At 34.3% G+C, this 22,273-nt stretch overlaps 1 protein-coding gene across 1 annotated transcript; it reads right to left on the bottom strand.

Annotated features, from left to right (window-relative positions):
• Positions 1–781: 781 nt before the first annotated feature.
• LOC107939462 (N-carbamoylputrescine amidase) lies at positions 782–4,076 on the bottom strand. The gene is made up of 3 exons (XM_016872834.2): positions 3,554–4,076; positions 1,950–1,998; positions 782–1,209 (listed from the first exon to the last, which is right to left on the bottom strand). Exons 1-3 carry the CDS (start codon positions 3,640–3,642, stop codon positions 1,117–1,119), a joined length of 231 nt encoding a protein of 76 aa, XP_016728323.2. The 5' UTR covers positions 3,643–4,076; the 3' UTR covers positions 782–1,116.
• Between the last annotated feature and the right edge of the window lie 18,197 nt (positions 4,077–22,273).

Below are 22,273 nucleotides of genomic sequence, written 5' to 3'. Positions count from 1 at the left end.
ACAACCACTTTTCGAGGTGACCCGATCACACCTCATCAAAAAAGATTGGTGGCGGCTCCCATTTTCGTTTTTATTTTTAAAAACCCAAGTCGACCCCGTTTTCATCAAAAAAATGGTGTCAACAAATACAATACTTATATTTGATAAGCATATGAAAATAATTTGGTTAATACAATACTTATATTTGATAAGTATATGAAAATGAAAGTCGAGACTGTCTGATGAAGAACGCAAAAAAGAATATTTCATGGAAAGAAGATTGTTAGGATGAATTCTTCAATTCCAATCATTTAAATAACGGGTCTCAGAAACCAAGCAATATGCCAAATTAGTGTGATAAAATATTCCACATGGTACTGCTTTCATGGTACTGCTTTCATGGTCACTATAATGAAAACATCACCATAAAGCAAAACTAGCTACAATGCACTGTTGCCACACATATATTTACCATTTGAAAAAAAAATTGAAAGAGAAAGGGTGCTAAACCATCAGTGTCTGTTTTGCTACAGTCAAGTGCTTCACAGTGTGAATACTGATGCTTTTCTTGCACTGATGCTTTTTCATTTCTGATAAAGATCCACACCCGTTCTAAGTTGGACAATGTGTAAACAAAAAGCATGCAAGCATTGGTAATCAAGAGCATGCAAAGCATTAAAAGAAATAAGAATATAACCAATAATTAAACAAGTCATCGTGCTAAAGTTGATACCTAGTGTAGCCTCTAGAACAATAAATACAATTGAACCTATAATCCACTTAAACTCAATGACAAAAAACATTAATGAATATGTAGAAGATTTCATTAAATAATACTTATTATCAAAGTGATTACTCATTTGCAGTATCCTAGACTCCTATTCCATTTCATTTTGCTCATACAGTTTTAAAATTGAAAGAACATTCTATTATAACAATGTCCAGCTTATAACATAAAGAGAGCACCAAATTCTGAGCATCAGAGTGTGCCTGCTGGCTCAGCTGCTTGCAGTTCTGCTTCCATCTTAACTATTTTATCCGTAAGGCTCCTCATTTGTTGTTCTCTTTCAGATGTTACAGCTCCTATCTGAGCATGCAAGATCTGCAACTCATGCTGTGCAGCAGCAAGTTCCTATCTCAATGTCCCATTGGTAGCAGCAGTTCTCTGGTTTTCTGTACCAAGTCTCTGCATTTCCACATGCTGTGCAGCAAGCTTTTGTTCCATGATTTCTGGAGGTGGCAACATTTAGATAAGCAAAATTAGATAGTGACATTAAAATTAGAGTCATGAACTATTCAAATTTCCATTTTGGAAAGACAGTATTTCGCAACTGTAGCATTAAGGAGCTATCGCCAGTCCATTAAGAAGACTCAGTAGCAACACTACCTTAACAAAAGCTGTTTTCCAAACTAATTTCAAAATCCCTGTCTACATCAATTTACTGGGTGCAAATAATTCTCATATAGTTTATTATGTTCTTCATTAAAAGCAGTTAATGTACAAATTTATCTTGATTTTCATTTAACATCACAATCTGTTTCTGGTTCCTATGTTCTAACTCTTGAGAGGTATGAATTTTTCCTTCCATTTTTCTTTTCTGTATCAATTTATTTTCCAACCACTTAGCATCATTTAGTTATGGCATGCATTCAATTGTTTTTGTTAACTGTTCAAGCATATTGTTCAGCATTTGCAAGATAGATAGTGTATTAGAGTTGAGGAGTGGTAATAATTTCATCAGCAATAAACAAAGCCAAAAAAAGAAAAGAAAAAATTTTGGTTTAGACTAAAAAAGCATTTACTAGACACAATATAATTGAAATACCTCCCAAAAATAGAAAAGAGAGAGAGAGAGAGAGAGAGAGAGAGAGAGAGAGAGAGAGAGAGAGAGAGAGAGAGAGAGATCATCTCTAAGAAAAGGCTGAAAACATTATGAGTGCCCAATTTTATAAAATTGAACAGCACATACCTGAATAAGAATGATATTTGCTCCCTTTGCATGAGAGGCCCTAACCAGCCTGTGTAGAGGAGAGTCATTTTAAGTTACTAAAGAGAAGGTTACCAAAAAGCATGGGAAAATGATGCAAAATATCACAATAAATTAGAGAGTAACAGTAGAGTATGTTACACACACACACAAAAAAAAGAAAAAGACAACCATAGCCAAACAAACGATGCCCCACTACATGAGGAAAGCTGCATGCATAATATTTCATGATCATGCTCCATTTATTATTTTTCCCTCCCTGTCCAACACGGCATCCTCTACTAAGTGACATCTCTTATTCAACACTTAGAGGTCTTTGCCTCTCACATCTGAACTTCCTCAAATGTGTTATCATCAATTAGCTCTTGATGGTTATAAGCCAATATTTCTTTACATTTTCATCTCCACTAACCTCGAATTTGCACCACGCATAAAGCACAGATTCAATAAAAAAAGGAGCCAGAAAATAACTTAATTACAAGTAGTGACTTATACAAAGATGAAAGTTAGATCAATACAGTTCAAGTATTTGCTTTATATGACTATGGTTTAACAAAACGGGGTTTTGAAACTCCAAGGAAGTAGGGAAAAAAATCCTAATAACACATTGACCTCATACATATGCTTCAGAAGCTGCTCAGGACACACACAGTGTATGTTAGACACTGCAAGCAGACAATATCTATGGAATTAGTATATGCAAGCAATTGAGGCATTCAAGAATTTCTAAATACATACCAAATACTAAAAGACCTAGAACCGAGGAAAATAAGCATCAAGATTGCTAACAGATTCCTTAGTTCAAGTGCAAAACTCCAAAATGGAAAGGATCAAACACAACAATAAGGCAAAATGAACATGTATCCTAAGAAAAGATGAGATACTGGTTAGGGGAAATGTAGCATTAAGAACCGTGATAGTTATTGCTAATTAAGGCTAATATTAAAATTTGTAGATTGTGATTACCAAATATCCCAAATTTGGTGAAGAAATACGAAGAGCTAAAGTAAAATGTCCCATCTAAAATCTTTTCTTTTAAAACAGGAAAAAAAAAGCATGTATCGGAAAACAGATGCCAAAAAATGATTACCTTTAAACCAATAAGCTAATAAACAATAAATTGAGGCATTACTGCTGCTCAAAATGAATCATGACAGTGACTATGCACGAAAAAACACCAAGGTAATAACATTAGCTTAAAAACCCAACAAAGTTCGAACTTGAACAGTTCCAATGAAACCAAATTAAATTTGAAAACAATTTATAATCATGAACAGTCTCTATATCCTTTGTTTTTCTTTTATCGGTTCTTCACCACATAGTAAATAGGCTCACTCTCATATAAGAATCAAACAAAAAATTTACACCACAGTTCCAAATCTCAATCAAATAGAGACTAAAGGAAGAATTAACTAAAAGAAACCACAAAACCAATATGAAGAGACTTTTTAACAGATGAAAGTGGAAGAGTAGCAAAGCAAATCCAGAATATAGGTTTGATCAGAGAATACAATTCGAAATTAATGAAAGACCCAGAAAATCTAATCAAATGGGAAGTAATAGGAGGAGTAAAAAAAAAAAGAAACCTTTCGGCAGTGGCGAGATTGGTGGGCACATCGTCGGTGCAAGCGAATTGCAATGCTGAAACAACTACTTGCCTGTTTCCCTTCTCCATTTCTTTTATCTCGATTCTCAATCCTCAAACCACAGCCGCCGAGTAGAGTAAAGCAAAGCAGTAATCCAGAATTTTCCCTGAAAATTCTAATCGAAAGCAGTAAGCTAAAGTGAAAATGTGAAAAAGAACCAGAGAAAAGAAACTTTTTTGGGGGAGAAGGCAGGTTAAAATGGAAAATTATCAGCCAAACGGACTTTTGGCTTAAGAAAAGTTGAAATTTTTAACTTCTCCATCAGCCAAGAAGCACTTCTCAGATGGTGGAAAAAATTTTGAACGATGGCCGTTCTTCCTTGCTTTTAAGAGAAAAGCACTTTTTGTTGCAAAAGCTCGTTTAAAAAAAAAAGCAGAGGAGAACGGGGCCTAAGAGATTGACCAATGACCGGAGTCAGAGAGCCGTTCGAGAAAATGGGATTATTTTTTCTTTAAAATATATAGCTTTTTTTTTAGTAAAAAACCTCTCCTTTTTTAAAAGTCAAAATAAAATATAAAGAAATGATTTTCTTTATATATACGGCAAATATTTTCTACATGTTCGATATATAATCAAACTAAATTAGTATTAATAGAATTTTTTAATTTTTAATATTTAATTAAATTGAATTTTTTTAAAAAGTTAACTGAACTAAAATATTTTAGTTAACCGAAATTTATGTGTTTTGTTTTTTGGTTAGAATAAGTACAAAACATATCCGACAAAAATGACAATGTTCATTTGACTAAATTAGCCGAACTAACCGAACTAACTAATACATATGATATATAATATTAATTATTAAGTTCAGTTAGTATGGTTAATTACCTGATTTTTAATCGATAATCGAACTTCTAAAAAATCATTCATCGACCTTCGATCGAATTAGATTGGTTAATCAATTGATTAACTGAATTAAATCGGTTCAGTCAGTTAATTCGACTTTAACCGAAATTTAAACACCCCTAATATTCGACATGTTTAATATTGTATTTAGTGGAAATTTTACTTTTTAATTATATAGATATTCTAAAAATTCACATGGCAAAACATGCAAAATAATAACAAATTCAAAAGTTTGAATATTGTAGGATCGACTCCATAACTTATTGTAATACCCAAAATTTTCTACAGTGAGAAAGTAAAATAGTATCTTGATATAGTAAAATAAAGAAATAAAGTGACAAAAAGGGAAATTTTTAGTTAGGGAAGTATATTATGATATATTAATTCAAGAAAAGACTAAATTATAAAAGTGAAAAAACTTTTGTTGCCCAAGAGTAAATACTTAAAATTTGAGGGTTTAAAGTGTAAATATGAAAAAGTTAAAGGACCAATATTGCAAATACTTTAAGGGTAGAATGATCTAGAAACTAAGGAAAGTGGATGAATTAGGACCAAATTAAATAGATAAAAAATTATGAGAGACTAAATCATAATTTTACCAAATTAAGTGATGACCCAATGATGAAATTTTAAAAGATCATAAAGGGCAAAATGGTCAATTAAAAGGAGAGAGAAATCTAGAAGGCAATGATAATGTTAGTGATATTTTAGATTAAATAAATAAATATTAGTTTATAATATCTTGATTTGATTTTTTAATAATATTTTATTATTTTATTTAGCATATATATGTGGAAAGAAAGATGAAAAGTCACCATCCCACCCATTTTCCCATGCACCAACGTGAGAAAACAAGAGAAAGAAAGAAAATTTTGCTTTATTTACAATTTGGTCATTCTACCAAAAATTCACCATTTTCACCTAGAAATCAAAAGAATTTCTATGGTTACCAAGAGAGAAAAATAATAAGGAGACTTTGGGGAGCTGAAATATCAAGTTAGATTCAAGAAATAGAAGCTGGAGGAGAGAGAAAATCAAGTTAAATATTGAAATCAATAGGACAAGGTAAGAACTTTAAGATTTCAATATATTTTAAGTAGAGTTTTCTTATATAAGGTAATATCAAAAGCATGAAAATGATGTTAAAGTAGAGTTTTCTTATATATGGTTCTATGTTCTTGATATGTTAATTAAGGGAAATAAGAGAAAGTGATGGGAAATATTGTAGATAAAGGAAATAAGGGTGTTATAAACTTAGTAATTAATATATTGCACTAAAATAGTTTTGGACAGCAACAGTATGTTAACTTTGAAAAATCACCAAAAATTTTAAAAATAAAATTAGAGGATTAAAAAATATGAAATTAAAGCTTATTGAGTCTAGTTTTTCATTGAAGACGCGGTGTAAGTAATGGATTTATAAATTATGAGTTATAATAAATTGTGTGAGACAATGTCAGAATGATTTTTGATTCCCTTATTCTGACTTTGGAAAATCATTAAAAATTGGAGAAAAATAATTAGGGGAGTAAATTTATATGTTTAAATTCTTAATGAGTCTATTTTCAAGAGAAATAAACGGAAACATCATCCAAATTCCGTACTAAGAGTAATTAATTTTTAGTAAGGAAAGGTCAAAGCTACCAAATAGCAAAATTGGGATAATTTTGAAGATTTTACTGTACTTATTGGCTAAATGATAAATTCTGAAATTTTTATTGTAGAAATATATTTGAATCTAGTTTCAAAAATATTGATACAATGGTTGAATGAAATAAATATTGATACGATGAATGAACTGGATATTGATATAGTGAAATGATATGTAAATCAAAATGAAGAATATGAGAAATGAAATTGATATAGTGAATTGAAAATAAAATGTGATATGTGTTGTAAATACATGGAATACATGAGTTAAATACTCATGAATTGAATATGGAATGGATAGTGCCATTGTTAAACTGATTTGTGTTCATATTGTGAAAAGCCATCTCGAATAGCAAATGATAAAGATTGAATATGTTATAAATAAATGTATGTGAAATTGTGATTTATGTGATAATTGAGTATGGTATATAATGATGTATTCATGAATTGAGTATTGTATGACTAATGCAATTATACGAATAAATATGGTTTGATATGTGAATGACAATTTATATAGTAATTATGTGAATTAGGATATTGTAAAATAAATGAAAATTGATAGTTATGATACTAGACATAAATATGTCCTTATAATTTATTTTTGCCTATTATATTATATTATATTGTTTTTAAATATTCGGATTATAGAAATACCACTGAGTTTTTACTTAGTGTACAGATTTATTTTCCGTGCGCAGATTAGGTACAGTGATTTTGAAGAGCTGTCATTGAGTGTAACACTCCTAACCCGAGTCTGTTGTCGGATTAGTTTACAAGACATCACCAATCAATACACATTATCATACCATTATTTCACATATATTATTCAATAATTAATACATCTTAGCCATTCAATCTATATTATCACCAACCGAAATTATGCATATTATCTATTCCAAAGTGTACCAAATTCACATGCCACAGCCATTCATTCATCTATAATCATTATTTCAATTTCAATACAATCATATAACATTTATAGAGCAAATTCCTTAACTCATATACTTATATAATTTCATACTATCGCATATACCAAATTTAAGCCAAATCACAAAGCTTATTACATATCAAATGCATAGATATCAATTACCAAAATTGCTTATACTTATGAAATCATCACAAGGTCAATACATGTCATTTTTCAACTTCAAAAGCTATTCAATTAGTCATTTATATACGGTTTCATTCGTGTTCATCACATAACTTATATGCCATCTCAATTCACCATGATTCAACTATCCAAAACATACACCAAAGTCACCTACCTTACTAACCATGTTACATATTTATATATAACACTACCATATAATTAACCAATTCATCATTCCAAATCCAATCACACCAAGGCATTTCTTAAGCAATTATATACCAAAATGAGCCGTAATGTATGATTATACAAACATTAAATCACAATAGTAACAAGCCATTTCATAAAGCCAAATACATATTCATCAACATGCCAAAATAACTATTTCTCATTAGGCCGTATATACATAGAAACATACCAAATCTCAACACCAATTACATATCAAAATTAAACCATAATCACATTTAATATTATGCCATATCGCATGGCAAGATTTACACTTTTCAAAACAAATTCCAAGTTTTCTAGTCTATACATGCCATACTTTAGTATTTACATTTCAAAAAAAAAATACCAAAATAGATGTCCGATAGTGAGATTGAGTCACTAACGATCCCAGGATCCGAGCTAGCTAGCTTTATAACACTATAAAACAAAGAAAACTTCACACAGTAAGCTTAGAGCTTAGTAAGTTCATAATATAATACATTTAACTCATAAAAAAAATGCTATATGACATAATTGCTAACACATAGTTCAACTCAAATTACTACTCAATCTTAATCATAACTATTATTCATTTCATACGATTTCTTTTAATTCACATTCAAGTATATTTATTTCTACTCATTTCCAATTTATTCAACCTTGTTCATCCACTCTCATACTCTTGTTTCCATTTCATACATAATAACATCAACCACATAGATTTCGAATATACCTGTACCATCTCGTACATATCTGTTACATTTACTACTTCAACGTTCAATGACATCGCACACTTAGTGCCAACAAATTCGCCAAGGCTATAATATATCGCATATTTAGTGCCTCTACATTAAACCGAAATTTGGCTAGTATCGCACACTTAGTGCCAATTATCTAGCCAACGCGGCTTTAGTCTCGTACATTTAGTTCCATTTTGGTAGCCGTATGTATATTTAATATTCACACACTTAGTGCCGCATATATTTGATCTGCATTCACATTTTAAATTTCCCAATCCCATTTCTATTCATTTCATCTCGTTTAAACATTATTTAAATCCATATGCATTATATTCGAACTTACTTCAGACGTAGCAACGATGAAATTAGTCGATCAATCGAGCACTTTGTTCTTGCCTCGATCTAGATTCAAATTTCTCATCTCTTGATCTATATACATTTAAATTCACTTATTCAATCTCACATTTTATTCACATAAATCCAGAAACACATAGTTAGACAATTTTTTTAAATTAGTACTCATATTTTCACCTTTGGACATTTTAGTCCCTAATTCATAAATACACAAAATACAGATAATTTCTTTGTACTCATGCTTGGCCAAATTTTTATTGAGTCCCTAGCAACCGATTTTTTATTTATTTCACATCTAACCCCTCAATTTCTCATTTTCACAATTTAACCCATAATGCTCAAATTCATCAAAATCCAAATACAAAACATATTTATTTATCACATATCCATCATATTTCATCAACTATCATCACAAAGCTTGCAAAATCATCAAGTACACATTTCAAAATCATAATAAAATTTTAAAATTGAGGCACGGGCTTGATAGATTATTGAACAACAATCACAAAAATATAAAAATAATAAAAAATGGACCAAAACATATACCTTAATTAAGAAAATTTCTAATCGAAACCTAGCTAGCTTTTTGTTTCTTTTCTTCCTTGGAATTTTCGGCAACATGAACACCAAATGCCACTAATGCATGTTTTGTTTTATTTTAATAAATATTAAAACATCAATTACCATTTTATCCTTAATGAATTAACATGAAAATAATTTAATATAAGCCCATTTATGTCTATTCCCACTATCCATGGTCTAATATCATCATAAGGACCTTTCATTTAATAAAGCATATCAATTAGACACTCATAAATTATAGCATGCTACTTTTATATTTTACGCTATTTAGTCCTTTTATCGAATTAAGCACAGAAACAATAAAATTTTCACACGAAATGTTTCACACATATCACCTATCATGCTGTAATATAGAAAATAATATTAAAATATTATTCTAACTCAGATTTATGGTCTCAAAACCACTGTTTTGATTAGGGTCTAAATCGGGTTGTTACATTGAGGTTGTGGGCATCCATCTCATCACATCTCTAAGTGCCAAGAGGATATGTTTCAAAATTTTGGAATAGAATGGCATGTACTTAGGAAAATCAAGTGTGTTTCAAGTAGTAGAGGCTAAAATATAAATTATTAAAATTTATTTTTAATGTTCAAATATATTAGTGATGGGCCAAAATCAATGTGGCACCAAATGTAATATTTCTATATCAAGTTCTTTGGCCGAACCGGTATAGGGGTGTTACAGTTTTGGTAAGTGTCTTTTCTTTTTTGTTGTAGTCGTGTATCAAATAATTGGGAATCTAACTCTCTTTTCTACAATTTTCGGTGTAGAAGAAGGTTTTTAAGCAGTGAATTTTGTCTTTTGGATTCAATTATGTTAACGAAGGTTCTCTGTCGGCGGTAAGTCAAGTTTCTGTTAGTTTTCTATTATCGAATTTTTTAGTTAAATCTCTAAGTCGATACTAGATACTTTGGTTTTAGGTTCCAAAAGGCTCGAGAGTGTTTTCAATTCGAAAGAGTGTACCTGAACATACAAAAAATGAGGTTTCGACAAAAGCCAAAAAACCTCACTGTTGATGCCACACAAACGTGTGGTCACCCGTGTGGTAGGCCGTGTGATTGATGAAGGCTAGACTGTGTGTGAGACACGATCGTATGATGGTAGGGTGTGGTTGTGTGAGCCACACGGGCTAGACCAAATAGGGCCGTATGGGCCACACGGGTGTGTAGGCCCACGCAAGCACGCCATACAAGTGTGTGAATTCTGGGCCAAGCTGTGTGATCCACACGACCAATGCCAATTTGGGCATGTGGGCCCACACGAGTATTCTAGACGGGTATGTGGGTCCATTTAGATGATTTTTTCCTAGGGATGCATGGGTCATCCCAAATGATTGTGGGCCTACTATAGGGTCGGTAAGGGCCATATAAGCCCAACTCTGTATGATAAGATAATCTGATAAACTGCTATCATGTACTATGCTTGTCTGACTACTGTTCTGTATGCCTATATGATATCTGATGATTAGCGTGTTGAGCATGTTAAATTGCATACCTGTTTTTGTTTCTATTTCTATTATTGGGGTCGGATGATGTATTTTGGAGAAAGTGGTCTAAAAGGAAATTGACGCCTACTATCTAGTAGCACAGCTGCATATTATATCTATTATGTGCCACATCGGTACTATATAGCGTGTAGGGCTGGGTGGGTGTTTTTAAAACCCACATGGTGTGTAGGGATGGTCGGAGATGGTGTGTAAAGAATGGGGGTAGGATTCTGATTTTTGATTTCTGATTTTGATATGCACATCTATATCTGTATCTGAGATTGGGCTTAGGCCCAAATCTGCTTCTGTATCTGTAATGGGCTTAGGTCCAAGTTTGTATTTGACTGATTCTGAATTTATGTGTGCATGCTTAAATCTGTGAGGTTACATACTGAGTTTATGTAAACTCACTCCTTTTTGTTTGATCTGTACAGGTGACCCTCAGAGTTAGGTGGATCAGTGCAGCAGGGGACTCAACGGTTACCACATATCATGGATTGGATTTGATTACGGTTTCTACTTTGGTTTTATTTCATTTATGGGTATTTTGTTATAAATTTAGACTTTTCGGACTGTTTGCTTAATTTGGGTTATAACTGCGTTTATGATTTTATTACTACAAAACTCCTATTTTTACTAAAAATAAAGGTTTTCCTTAACTCGAATAATTTCTACTTAAATACAACAATTTTAAAGCTTCTGCAATAAATAATATTTTGGCAATCAATTAACGTTTCTGAAGTCAAATTTTAATAAATGAATGATTCGCTTTACTTAACAATTTAATGTTTTATCCAAACTACGCGATTTTTCAAAACCATCCCGTGTGACATTGCCAGATTCGGTCGTAACGTCTAGGCAAGGTTTGGGGTGCTACATTCATGAAGTGATTGATGTTTAATTGAGATGTTATATGATATCAAATTTATGAATAGCCATATTGAGTTACTATTGTTAAAAAGTGAAAGTTAAGTATGAAATAGTTTATTTATGAATTAACTGTTATATAATTTGATATGTTTATTTGTTACTTTACTTTAATAATTTAAATTATAGTAATACCATTGAGTATACCCATACTCAGTGTACGGTTGTTTCCGTGCACAGGTTAGTAAAATCAAACATTTCGGTCCAGCATCTAGGGCTGATCCCGACCTTAGAAACTTGGTGAGGTATATTTCTTTTGGTAAACGTGGCATGTACATAGGTTATGTGTGTGTGTCATGGTGGTTTTGGTTGTAATAGATGACATATGATATTTTGAATGGTTATATGAAAAGATAAGTAGATAAAATGACACATATGGTACTAAACTTTGAAATAGAAATAGAATGAAATTTTTAGATTAATCTTAGTGTTGCTTGTGAATGTTTAGTGAGTAGATTATCAAGTTGATGCTTTTGATATGATTTTAAATGTAATTGTATACAAAATTGTATTGGTTGTGATATTGGTTTTGAATTGTTGCGATTTAAGTTTGCAGGGTTGGTTAGATGTTTATAAAGGAGTTATATTGAGTCCACGAAAAAAAAATGAAATTTTACAAAAAAATTTCTCGAGCTCTCGAATTGGGCCCAATTCACTTTGAGCTCTCGATGGTCTATCAAAGGGACACTATGAATATTTTATAATATGTATGTTGTTTATTTTTATGATGTTCATAATTTGTCTGAAAAGTCCAGTAATACTCCGTAACCCTGTTTTGGTGACGGTTTAGGGTTAAGGGGTGTTACAGAATATCCTTTACAAATGAACCATGTTTGATAGATTAAACAATAAAAATGATAAGAAAATCGAGATAATAAAATTCAAGATGTGAAGCTATACTAAATCTCTGAAAGTACAACCCATATGGAATGATAAAGATATTGATGATACCTTAGAGAAAATCCAGAAGAAGAGTACCGCTCATATGCACTGGAACCAATTGTGACAGAGACAACATAAATTGCATAAATATATAATTAAGAACATCAACCAGTAGAAGAAATAAAATAACATCATATGAGTCTTATTGTTGAATCCTCTACCAAACATAGTAGAATAGAATACTAAAGAAAGATAGAGCAATATCGATCATAAATCAACCAGACTAATAATATTTTCGTCTAACATTATGGTTAGCTAGCATTCTCTTATGATAATAATCACCTTTGAAGATTACATATACCTCTGAGAATAAATGAACATATAGAAACTGTAACAGCTGCATTCAAATATCTTTGCAATTTCAACACTATCCCACTGACTACTAGTTCAATCATTGAATTCTATAGCTTCTCTTTTGCAGGCTTAATCAACATAAATTTTGTGAATTTCGTTGTATAAGACTTTGAGAGTGAGTGTAACACCCCGAAATTCAGGCCTAAAAGTATTGAGCCTTGAGCAAGGGAACGGTTTGGAAACTGTGTACAAAAGTATGTCTACTTTAGTGGTTAAAGATCCTGAGAGGAGTTGGAAAAGTCCTGGGTTCAAACCTGGGCTTTAGCAAAAATTTTGGTTTTAAGTGGATAAAACCCTGGATGCTTGGATGTAGGCCTTTTAAATTATTGTGCTAAAAAAAGTCATGAGAAAGCATGTGGTCTAATGGTTGTGGCATCATTAAGGTTGCAAGGGAGCCTAGGTTCAATTCTTGGCTCTTTCAATTTATTTTAGTTATTCTTTTAAAGGAACTTGGACTTTGGCATTTAGACCTTTAAGTTAATTGAAGAAAAAATGTGACACAAAAGTGCTTGTGACAAGGAGGCAAGTGGCAGGTTGAACTATTGAGGGGGGCTTGGGTTCGAATCTCATTACAAGCAAAAAGTATATTTATTTTGCTAGCATGAGGCGGTAGGAGTTTGAGGTGGTTTCAAACTCTGTTGGGTGAGCGTTTGAATGGGTTTTGGAGGTTGTTATAGAGGATATCAATGAGGGATATTCAGAGAGATTTGAGGAGAGAATATTGGGATTTGGGGGGTTGTTGTTGTGGAGAGCTATATATCCATCTCATTTGTTCCTTATTCTGAATGGGGGGATCGGCAAGGCTTTCAAGGTATTCGTCACTTTCTCCAACCGTCCTGGGAACCAATGGTGCGATGATCATGGGTTTGCAGAATAAGAGTATTCAGATTGAAGGGAATCTATAAATCGCATCAAGTGTGTAAACTCCCCACTGTAACAGTAGAACGTCAAAAGCTGAAATACGATGTTTAAGACTACACGAGCGTGCGATCGCTCATGTGGAAAGTCAAACCTACGAATCATGAATGATAGACTGTAAAATCCTCCATGAGCATTTCCATAAGCTTAAGCAGTAATGGGCCATGTGGGCCAGAATGGGCAGTGTGGGCTAATTGGGCCACACGAGCGTGTGGGCCGAATATGGGCCTTGGGCCTATTTACACCATTATGACCATTTAGGTTATCTGTGTCACTCGAGGCGTCTGTAGACCTTCGAAAAGGTTGTTAAAATGACTGAAATACCCTCAAAGGGTAAAATTATCGAAATACCCTAGAAATGTAAAATGACCAAAATACCCCTATAGGATAAAATGACTAGTTTACCCCTAGGAGTGGAAATATATGTATGAATGTTTTACTCTATGATATATTATATATGACTGTTACTGAGTATGACATTCTGCATACACGTATGATTTATGACATGACATACTACATGGGGTTGGGTTAATATTGACGGAGAAAGTGCATGGCTTGTAGTCGTTCTGTTCAAGGCTTACTGCCTTTCTGCTTATGGCTTTTAGCCATTCTATTAACTGGTAGCTCTGCTGTAATTTTGGTTAGTGCCGCAACCGGTGCTACATGAGGAGTGTAGGGATGAGTGGGTCGATTTAATCCCCATAGGAGTGTATTGTTAGATAGGAGATGGAGTACAGGGTTGGTATGAGTATTTATGCATTGCATATACTGATTCTAATACTGAGATGGGCTTAGGCCCAGATATATGTGATATGTACCATTTGATATGGGCTCAGGCCCAACCGAGACTGATAGGGGCTATGGCCTATTTGCCACAATTACTGTTTTGGGCTAAGTCCCACACTAATAATGTTACTGTTAAGGGCTCAGGCCTAGACTGATTCTGTTTCTTTAATAAGGGGATTGCACACTGAGTTTTTGTAAACTCACCCTGTTTTTAACCATTTAGGTAATCCCAAGTGTTAGACAATTTGGAGCTACGAGGGACTCAGAGAGGGCCGCACAACTACACTTGCTTTATTCTATTTTACTCATTTACTTAAGTAATTTGATTTTGATTCGGGTTTGTAATAAGGCCTCTATAATTTTTGAATTTTAAATTTAAGATTTGATGTGATTTATGTATGCTAATAGTAGAACACGATTTTTCTAAAATAATAACTGTTTTCTAACACTACGTTTTCGCACCTCAGTTTTTAAATATCACGTTTTCGTAAATCATTTACTTTAACTTAAACTTCTGTAACAATAAGGTTTTGAAGATAATATGTTTTTAATAAATCTTGATTGAAAATAAACAAACGCAAACTGAGGTTTTATATAAGTTTTAAATGGCAGAAAGTTGGAAACTTCAAGGTGGGTTTTTAATGAAAACATGGTTTTCGAAAAACACTTCAATGTGACACACCAGAGTCGGCCATAACTCTTAGGCCGGGTTTGGGGTGTTACATTTAGTAATATCAGAGCCAAGTTGTAAAATTCGACTGTAGAATGAGTTTTTAAATTTTTGGATTTTAAGAGGTTATTTTCGAATATGTGAAGTGTTTTGAGATAATTCTTCTGAAAAGTGTGACACACCAAGTCCCCAACGTTGAATCCGTAAGTTTTCTAAATACTTTTTTCTGTTTAGAAATTGAAATGCTATAAGTTAGGAAGTACCGTGACTACTTTAGAAATTAGACTATATCACTCTAGATAGAGCAAACTAAAACTATAGGGGATTGGAACTGTAGTAAAACTGAGAAAATGGGCACAAGAGATACGCGCAAATGTGGTTCAAGAGGCTGTAGTAATTTTTTGAATCAGAGTGCGAGCGAGAGCGTAGTGGTAAAGCCTGTGTGGTGCGACTATCTCGTTAGTTGGAACTTTCGAGGACGAAATTTCTTTAAGAGGGTAGAATTGTAACACCCCAGAATTTGGGCCTAGAAGTATTGGGTGGTTAAGTGAATGTCTACTTTAGTGGTTAAGTGATTTAGGAAGTGTTACGAGTGTTGGAGAAGTCCTGGGTTCAAACCTGGGCTTTAGCAAAATTTTTTATTTTTACTCTTAAGTGAATCTTGGCCTTAGCTTGAAGGCTTTATAAATTTTTTTGTGTAATCACGACACAAAAAGAGCCTGTGGTGTAGTGGCAAGATGGCGACACATGTGTGGCAAGGAGGCGGCGTCACAGGTGTGGTAAGGAGGTCAGAGGTTCAAGTCTCACTATATGCAAATAGGATTATTTATTTTGCACATGTGGAGGCAAGAGTTGGTGTTGAATTTGAACTCTGTGTTGGAGAGTTTGAATGGGTCAAATGAGTGATTTAAGGAGAGGATTGGAGGAGTGATTTTAGGAGGAAAAAGGGGAGTTTAAGTTGTAGAAGGTTGTTGCCGAATCTGCTAAGGGGGACTTTGGAGTATACATTTCGGCAATTAGTAAGTGTATAGGTGCTGAATTTTCTCTCTAGCATTTAGGGGTTTTGCATTTTTTTCTTCCTTTTTCTCTAGTGCTGAAACTAAAACTGACCGTTCGGGTCATTCTTTTTCTGCATCTTTTCCATTCACTTTCTCTTTTCTTGGCCGAACCTAACATTTATTTTTTTCTTTACCTCTTTTCTTCTACAATCGGATTCCTTCATAGCCTAGCCGAACCTTCTTTTTTTTCTTCTTTTAACTTTTGTTCATCTTCTATTCTGGGCTGGCTGAAAATCACTGTGGTTAATTCTTCTCTACATCAATCTACTACAACTGTTCTGACTAACGGTAAGTGATCAAAAGCTATTCTCTGATTTTCTTTTAAAATCGAATGCACCTGTGTTCTCTATTCTTTCTCAAACTGAATAACCTTATTGACCGCTTGTTATTTCATTTCTCACGTACTACATTCATTGCGATTCTGGGGGGTTCCTCGGAAGTGCAGAGGCATTCAAGTTTCTCCTTTCATCTTTCAATTGAATTTTTGAAGGGGGTGAGTTGGCTTGTTTGTCGATAGTGCTACATTTTAATATTGGGATCTTAAGTCTTATTCTTGTAAACAACCCAGTCCTACAGGTTTCTTTGTTCAGGAAAATAATTGGTGAGGTCCTAAGATCGATTCCTAATTGGCGATCCAAGGGAATTAAGCAATTCTCATTCGTTCAAGGTGAGTAGTGTGACGATTTGGGTTTAAGTGTTATGAACGTTAATGGAATGGCTAACCAAGTACCTTAATCGAATATAGGTTCTACGCTCGTGGGCTACCACGTTGTTCTTCAACAGGTGTGCACACACACCACTCCAATTGTAGATCGATAAATGCCGAAATCCTAAAATATCAAAAAGATGAAAAGTCGAAAGTACGGCTACGACTATCACACGAGCACACGAACGTGCGTGTGGATAATTTGATACAACAATAGAGGTCACCATGAGCGATCTCGTGGTATTAGGCCATTTTTGGGCTAAATAGACCGGAATGGGCTGGGTGGGCCCAATGGGCGGTGGGCCTTATGCGAGTAAAATTTTCTCGGATAGATAGGAAATAATGAGTCGGCCATGACGATCGCATGGTCAAGGGCAATTTTGGGCTGAGTAGGCCACACGAGCGTGTGGGCCCACTTGGGCTGAATATGGACCTTGGGCCCATTTACACCATTATGACCATTTAGGTTATCTGTATCATTCGAAGTGACTGTAGACCTTCAAAAAGGTTGTTAAAATGATCGAAATACCCTCAAAAGGTAAAATAACTGAAATACCCTCGAAGGGTAAAATGACCGAAATACCTTTGAAGGGTAAAATAACTGAAATACCCTCGAATGGTAAAATAACCGAAATACCTTCAATGGGTAAAATGTCTGAAATACCTTCGAAGGGTAAGATTATCGAAATACCCTCGAAGGGTAAAATGACCGGATTACCCCCAAAGGGTAAAATAATTGAATTACCCTCGAAAGGTAAAATAACCAAATTACCCTCGAAAGGTAAAATAACTAAAATACCCTTGAAGGGTAAAATTATTAAAATACCCTTGAAGGGTAAAATGACCAAAATACCCCTATAAGATAAAATGACTATTTTAACCATAGGAGTGGAAATATGTGTATGACTGCTTTACTCTATGATATATTATGTATGACTATTACTGAGTATGACATTCTGCATACATGTATGATTTATGACATGACATACTGCATGCGGTTGGGTTAATATTGACGGAGGAAATGCATGGCTTGTAGCCGTTCTGTTCAAGGCTTACTACCTTTCTGCTTATGGCTTTTAGCCATTCTGTTAACTGGCAGCTCTGCTGTAATTTTGGTTAGTGCCCGAACTGGTACTACATGAGGAGTGTAGGGATGGGTTAGTCAATTTAATCCCCACAGGAGTGTAGGGTTGGTGTGAATATTTATTCATTACATATACTGATTCTGAAATTGAGATGGGTTTAGGCCCAAATATATATGATATGTGCCATTTGATATGGGCCCAGGCCAAACTGAGGCTGATAAGGGCTAAGGCCCATTTGCCACCGTTACTGTTTTAGGCTAAGGCCCACACTAATACTGTTATTGTTAAAGGCACAGGCCTAGACTGATACCACTAAATGTAACACCCCAAACCCGGCCTAGGAGTTATGGCCGAATCTGGCGGTGTCACTGATGCGGTCGTTGAAAGCACCAAAAATATTCTATCCCTAATAAATAATGAAAAATAATAGTAAAAGGGAAGTAGGGTCAAACCCTCAGGGACTGGATTTGTACAATATCTTGTTTTGTGAAATCCCAGGCAGAATCTTACCCAAGAAACCTGCGTTCCTGAAAAAATAAGAAAATAACAGAATTAAAGGTTTGGATCTAGAAACGAAAAATAAAATAAAAACAGAATTAAGAATATTGAATCGAAAATTTGAGAAATTAAAAATAGAGTTGAGAGAAAAGAAATTCTTATGGGAGATTCCAGCCTCCAGTTGTCTCGTTCCGCCTTGGGTTCAATCCTCGATTTTTAGATGATCCTTCCCAAACCGAATAAGCCAGTTATAGTGGAAGAGGACGCCTACGACCACCAGCTCCAAGGATTTAGACTTATGTTTTGGTGGAACCTGACTCTAGCCAACAATCGCTTCTGTGGGATCGTTTTATGCTATATCAACGATTCTCAATGGCGAATCCCACGCCATTTTGTCTCTTGGGCTCACCAACCTCTAACTCAGTAAGCTAACGAATTTACTGTGTAACCTTCCCAAAACATACAAAGCGACCGCCTTGTAGTGCAGAGAAACGATGACTGTGCAACTTCTTAAGGGACATGGACAGAAGCATCAGCCCCGTAGTGCGGAGACACGATGAATACTCGTTAAGAAGGCTAAGTACAGATTCTAAGCCTCATGAACCCTTTTGGGGATTTTCGACAACCTTTGGCTAAATGGGTTTAGTGGCACATGGTTGTGGTAGAAAAGAAAATAAATAAAATAAAAATAGAGATTTTATTGAAAGGAAATATGAGAAGAACAAAAGCCTAGACTTTTGGGGAGAGAGTGTTTACAGAAAAAGATAAAAGATTGGATCCTACTTAAATTCTTACTTAAATTCCTAAAAGATAAATACATTTAATTGAAGATAAATAAAGATAAATAAAATAAAATCCTAAAAATAATCCCTAATAATTATCTCAATATTAATTATCCTAATATAATTAAAATAGAGTTTAATAGAATAAAATCTCTTCTTTTTGCATTTCAACCCTTATGTCCTCCATGCTTGTACTTTTGGCACCAACTTTTCCTTGTGTCGCACATTGGCCCATTTTATCTCTAAATTCACGCTTTTGGCCCTTAATTTTAATTTCGCGTCAAATTTAGTCCCTATGAGATAAAAAATCATAAATAGCTCAAATTAGTAGGATCATACTCAAAATAAATACATAATTAATAAATAAAAATACATTATTCTAGAGTGTTATCAGTCACATTGAGGTGTTTAGTGTAAAACTTGTTGTTGTTGAAATCTTTAAAATCAATTAATCATTTTGTTATTAAACGGTGATTCCAAAACAGGTTGTTCATTTCCAAGCGTGCATCATGAAAAACTAATCACTTTTAAAACGTTATAAATTTTCCAAAATCTCATTATTTGCAAAAACGTGGTATCTTTGAAAACGGTTACCTTTTGAAAACCCGTCTTATTCTACAACTATCAGTTTATATCAAACTAAAGAAATAAAACCCCCTAATTTAAAGTTTATAACTTTAAAGAGGCATTTTTACATAAAAATACCCAAATTCAATTACTTATAAATCAAAAGCTAAAAACGAAAGCTGATGCGGTTGTGTGGCCAGCTCCGAGTCCCTCGCAGCTCTGAACCGTTTAACGCTGGAAATTACCTAAAAGGTTAAAAAAGGGGTGAGTTTACGAAAACTCAGTGTGTAATCCCATTATTAAAGAAACAGTTAGTTAACAGAAACAACACAGTCTAGGCTTGAGCCCTTTAACAGTAACAGTACAATGTGGGTCTTAGCCCAATATAGTAACGGTGACGATTGGGCCTTAGCCCCCATCAGCCTCGGTTCGGCTTGAGCCCATATCAAATGGCACATATCACATATATTTGGGCCTAAGCCCATCTCAATATCAAAATCAGTATATGCAATGCATAAATACCCATACCAACCCTGCACTCCGTCCCCTGTCTAACCCTACACTCTTGTGGGGATTAAATCGAACCACTCATTCCTACACTTCTTATGTAGTAGCGGTTGTGGTACTAACCAGTATCACATCAAAGCTGCAAGTAACCAGAATGGCTAAGAGCCGTAAATAGGATAGCTATAAGCTATAAACAGAATGACTACAAGCCATAAGTACAGTAATATGATTGGCACAAAGCCATTAGTAGTAGTAATATAATCGGCACACAGCCATCAATAATAGTAGTGTGATCGGCACAAAGCCATCAGTAGTAGTAATATGATCGGCACAAAGCCATCGGTAATGGTAATATGATCGGCACACAACCATCAGTAATGGTAATATAATCGGCACACAGCCATCAGTAATGGTAATATGATCGGTATAAAGCCATCAATAGCATCGCAGCAAAGCTGCCAGCAACAATATCGCAGCAAAGTTTCCAGTAACAGTATATGTGGCCAAGCCACCAATAAAAATGATTGTGGCATAGCCACCATTACAGTACTTCCTCCATAACATAATTTCTACCCCATGCAGTATGTCGTGTATGCAGAATACCATGCACGGAATCAGTCATACAAATCACAGACAAATCAGTCATTTAAATCACAGACAAACCGGTCATTTAAATCACAAATAAATCAGTCATTTACATATCAGACAAATCAGTCATTTACATCACATGCAAATCAATCATTTAACCCCGAAGGGCAAAATAGTCATTGTACCGTACAGAGGCATTACTGTCATTTTACCCTACAGGGGCGTTACGGTCATTTTACCTTACATGGGCATTAAAGTTATTTTACCCTACAAGGGCATTACGGTCACGGTTATTTTAACCTACAGGGGCGTTACGATTATTTTACCTTATAGGGGCATTACGATTATTTTATCTTACAAGGGCATTTTGGTCATTATGGTCATTTTACCCTACAGGGGCATTACGATTATTTTACCCTATAGGCATTATGGTCATTTTACCCTACAGAGGCATTACGATCATTTTACCCTACATGGGCATTACAATCATTTTACCTTATAGGGGCGTTACAATTACAATTATTTTATCCTACAGTGGCATTACGGTTATTTTACCCTACAGGGCATTACGGTCATTTTACCCTACAAGGGCATTACGGTCATTTTACCCTATAAGGGCATTACGGTCATTTTACCCTACAGGGGCATTACGATCATTTTACCCTACAGGGGTATTTCGAGAATTAAACTCGGGACCTCTTGCACCCTAAACGAGAATCATACTTTGATTTTTGTTCTTAAGTGAATCTTGGCCTTAACTTGAAGGCTTTATAATTTTTTTTTGTGTAATCATGACATTAAAAGAGCCTATAGTGTAGTGGCAAGGTGGCGACACAGGTGTGGTAAGGAGGTCAGAGGTTTAAGTCTTACTGCATGCAAATGGGATTATTTATTTTGCTCATGCAAGAGTTGGTATTGGATTTGAACTCTGTGTTGGAGAGTTTGAATGGGTCAAATGAATGATTGAAGGAGAGGATTGGAGGAGTGATTTTAGGAGGAAAAATGGGAGTTTGAGTTGTAGAAGGTTGTTACCGAATCTGCTAAGGTAAGTGTATAGGTACCAAATTTTCTTTCTAGCATTTGGGGGTTTTGCATTTTTTTCTTCCTTTTTCTCTAGTGCCGAAACTAAAACTGGTCATTCGAGTCATTCTTTTTCTGCATCTTTTCCATTCACTTTCTCTCTTCTTGGCCGAACCTAACATTTATTTTTTTCTTTACCTCTTTTCTTCTGCAATCGAATTCCTTCATATCCTAGCCAAACCTTCTTTTTGTTTTTCTTCTTTTAACTTCTGTTCATATTTTATTCTCGGCTGGCTGAA

The sequence above is a fragment of the Gossypium hirsutum genome, chromosome D13, assembly GCF_007990345.1.
Source record: "Gossypium hirsutum isolate 1008001.06 chromosome D13, Gossypium_hirsutum_v2.1, whole genome shotgun sequence".
Taxonomy (NCBI): domain Eukaryota; kingdom Viridiplantae; phylum Streptophyta; class Magnoliopsida; order Malvales; family Malvaceae; genus Gossypium; species Gossypium hirsutum.
Note: the sequence above shows the minus strand (reverse complement) of the source record. Positions and strands in the feature narration are given on the sequence as shown.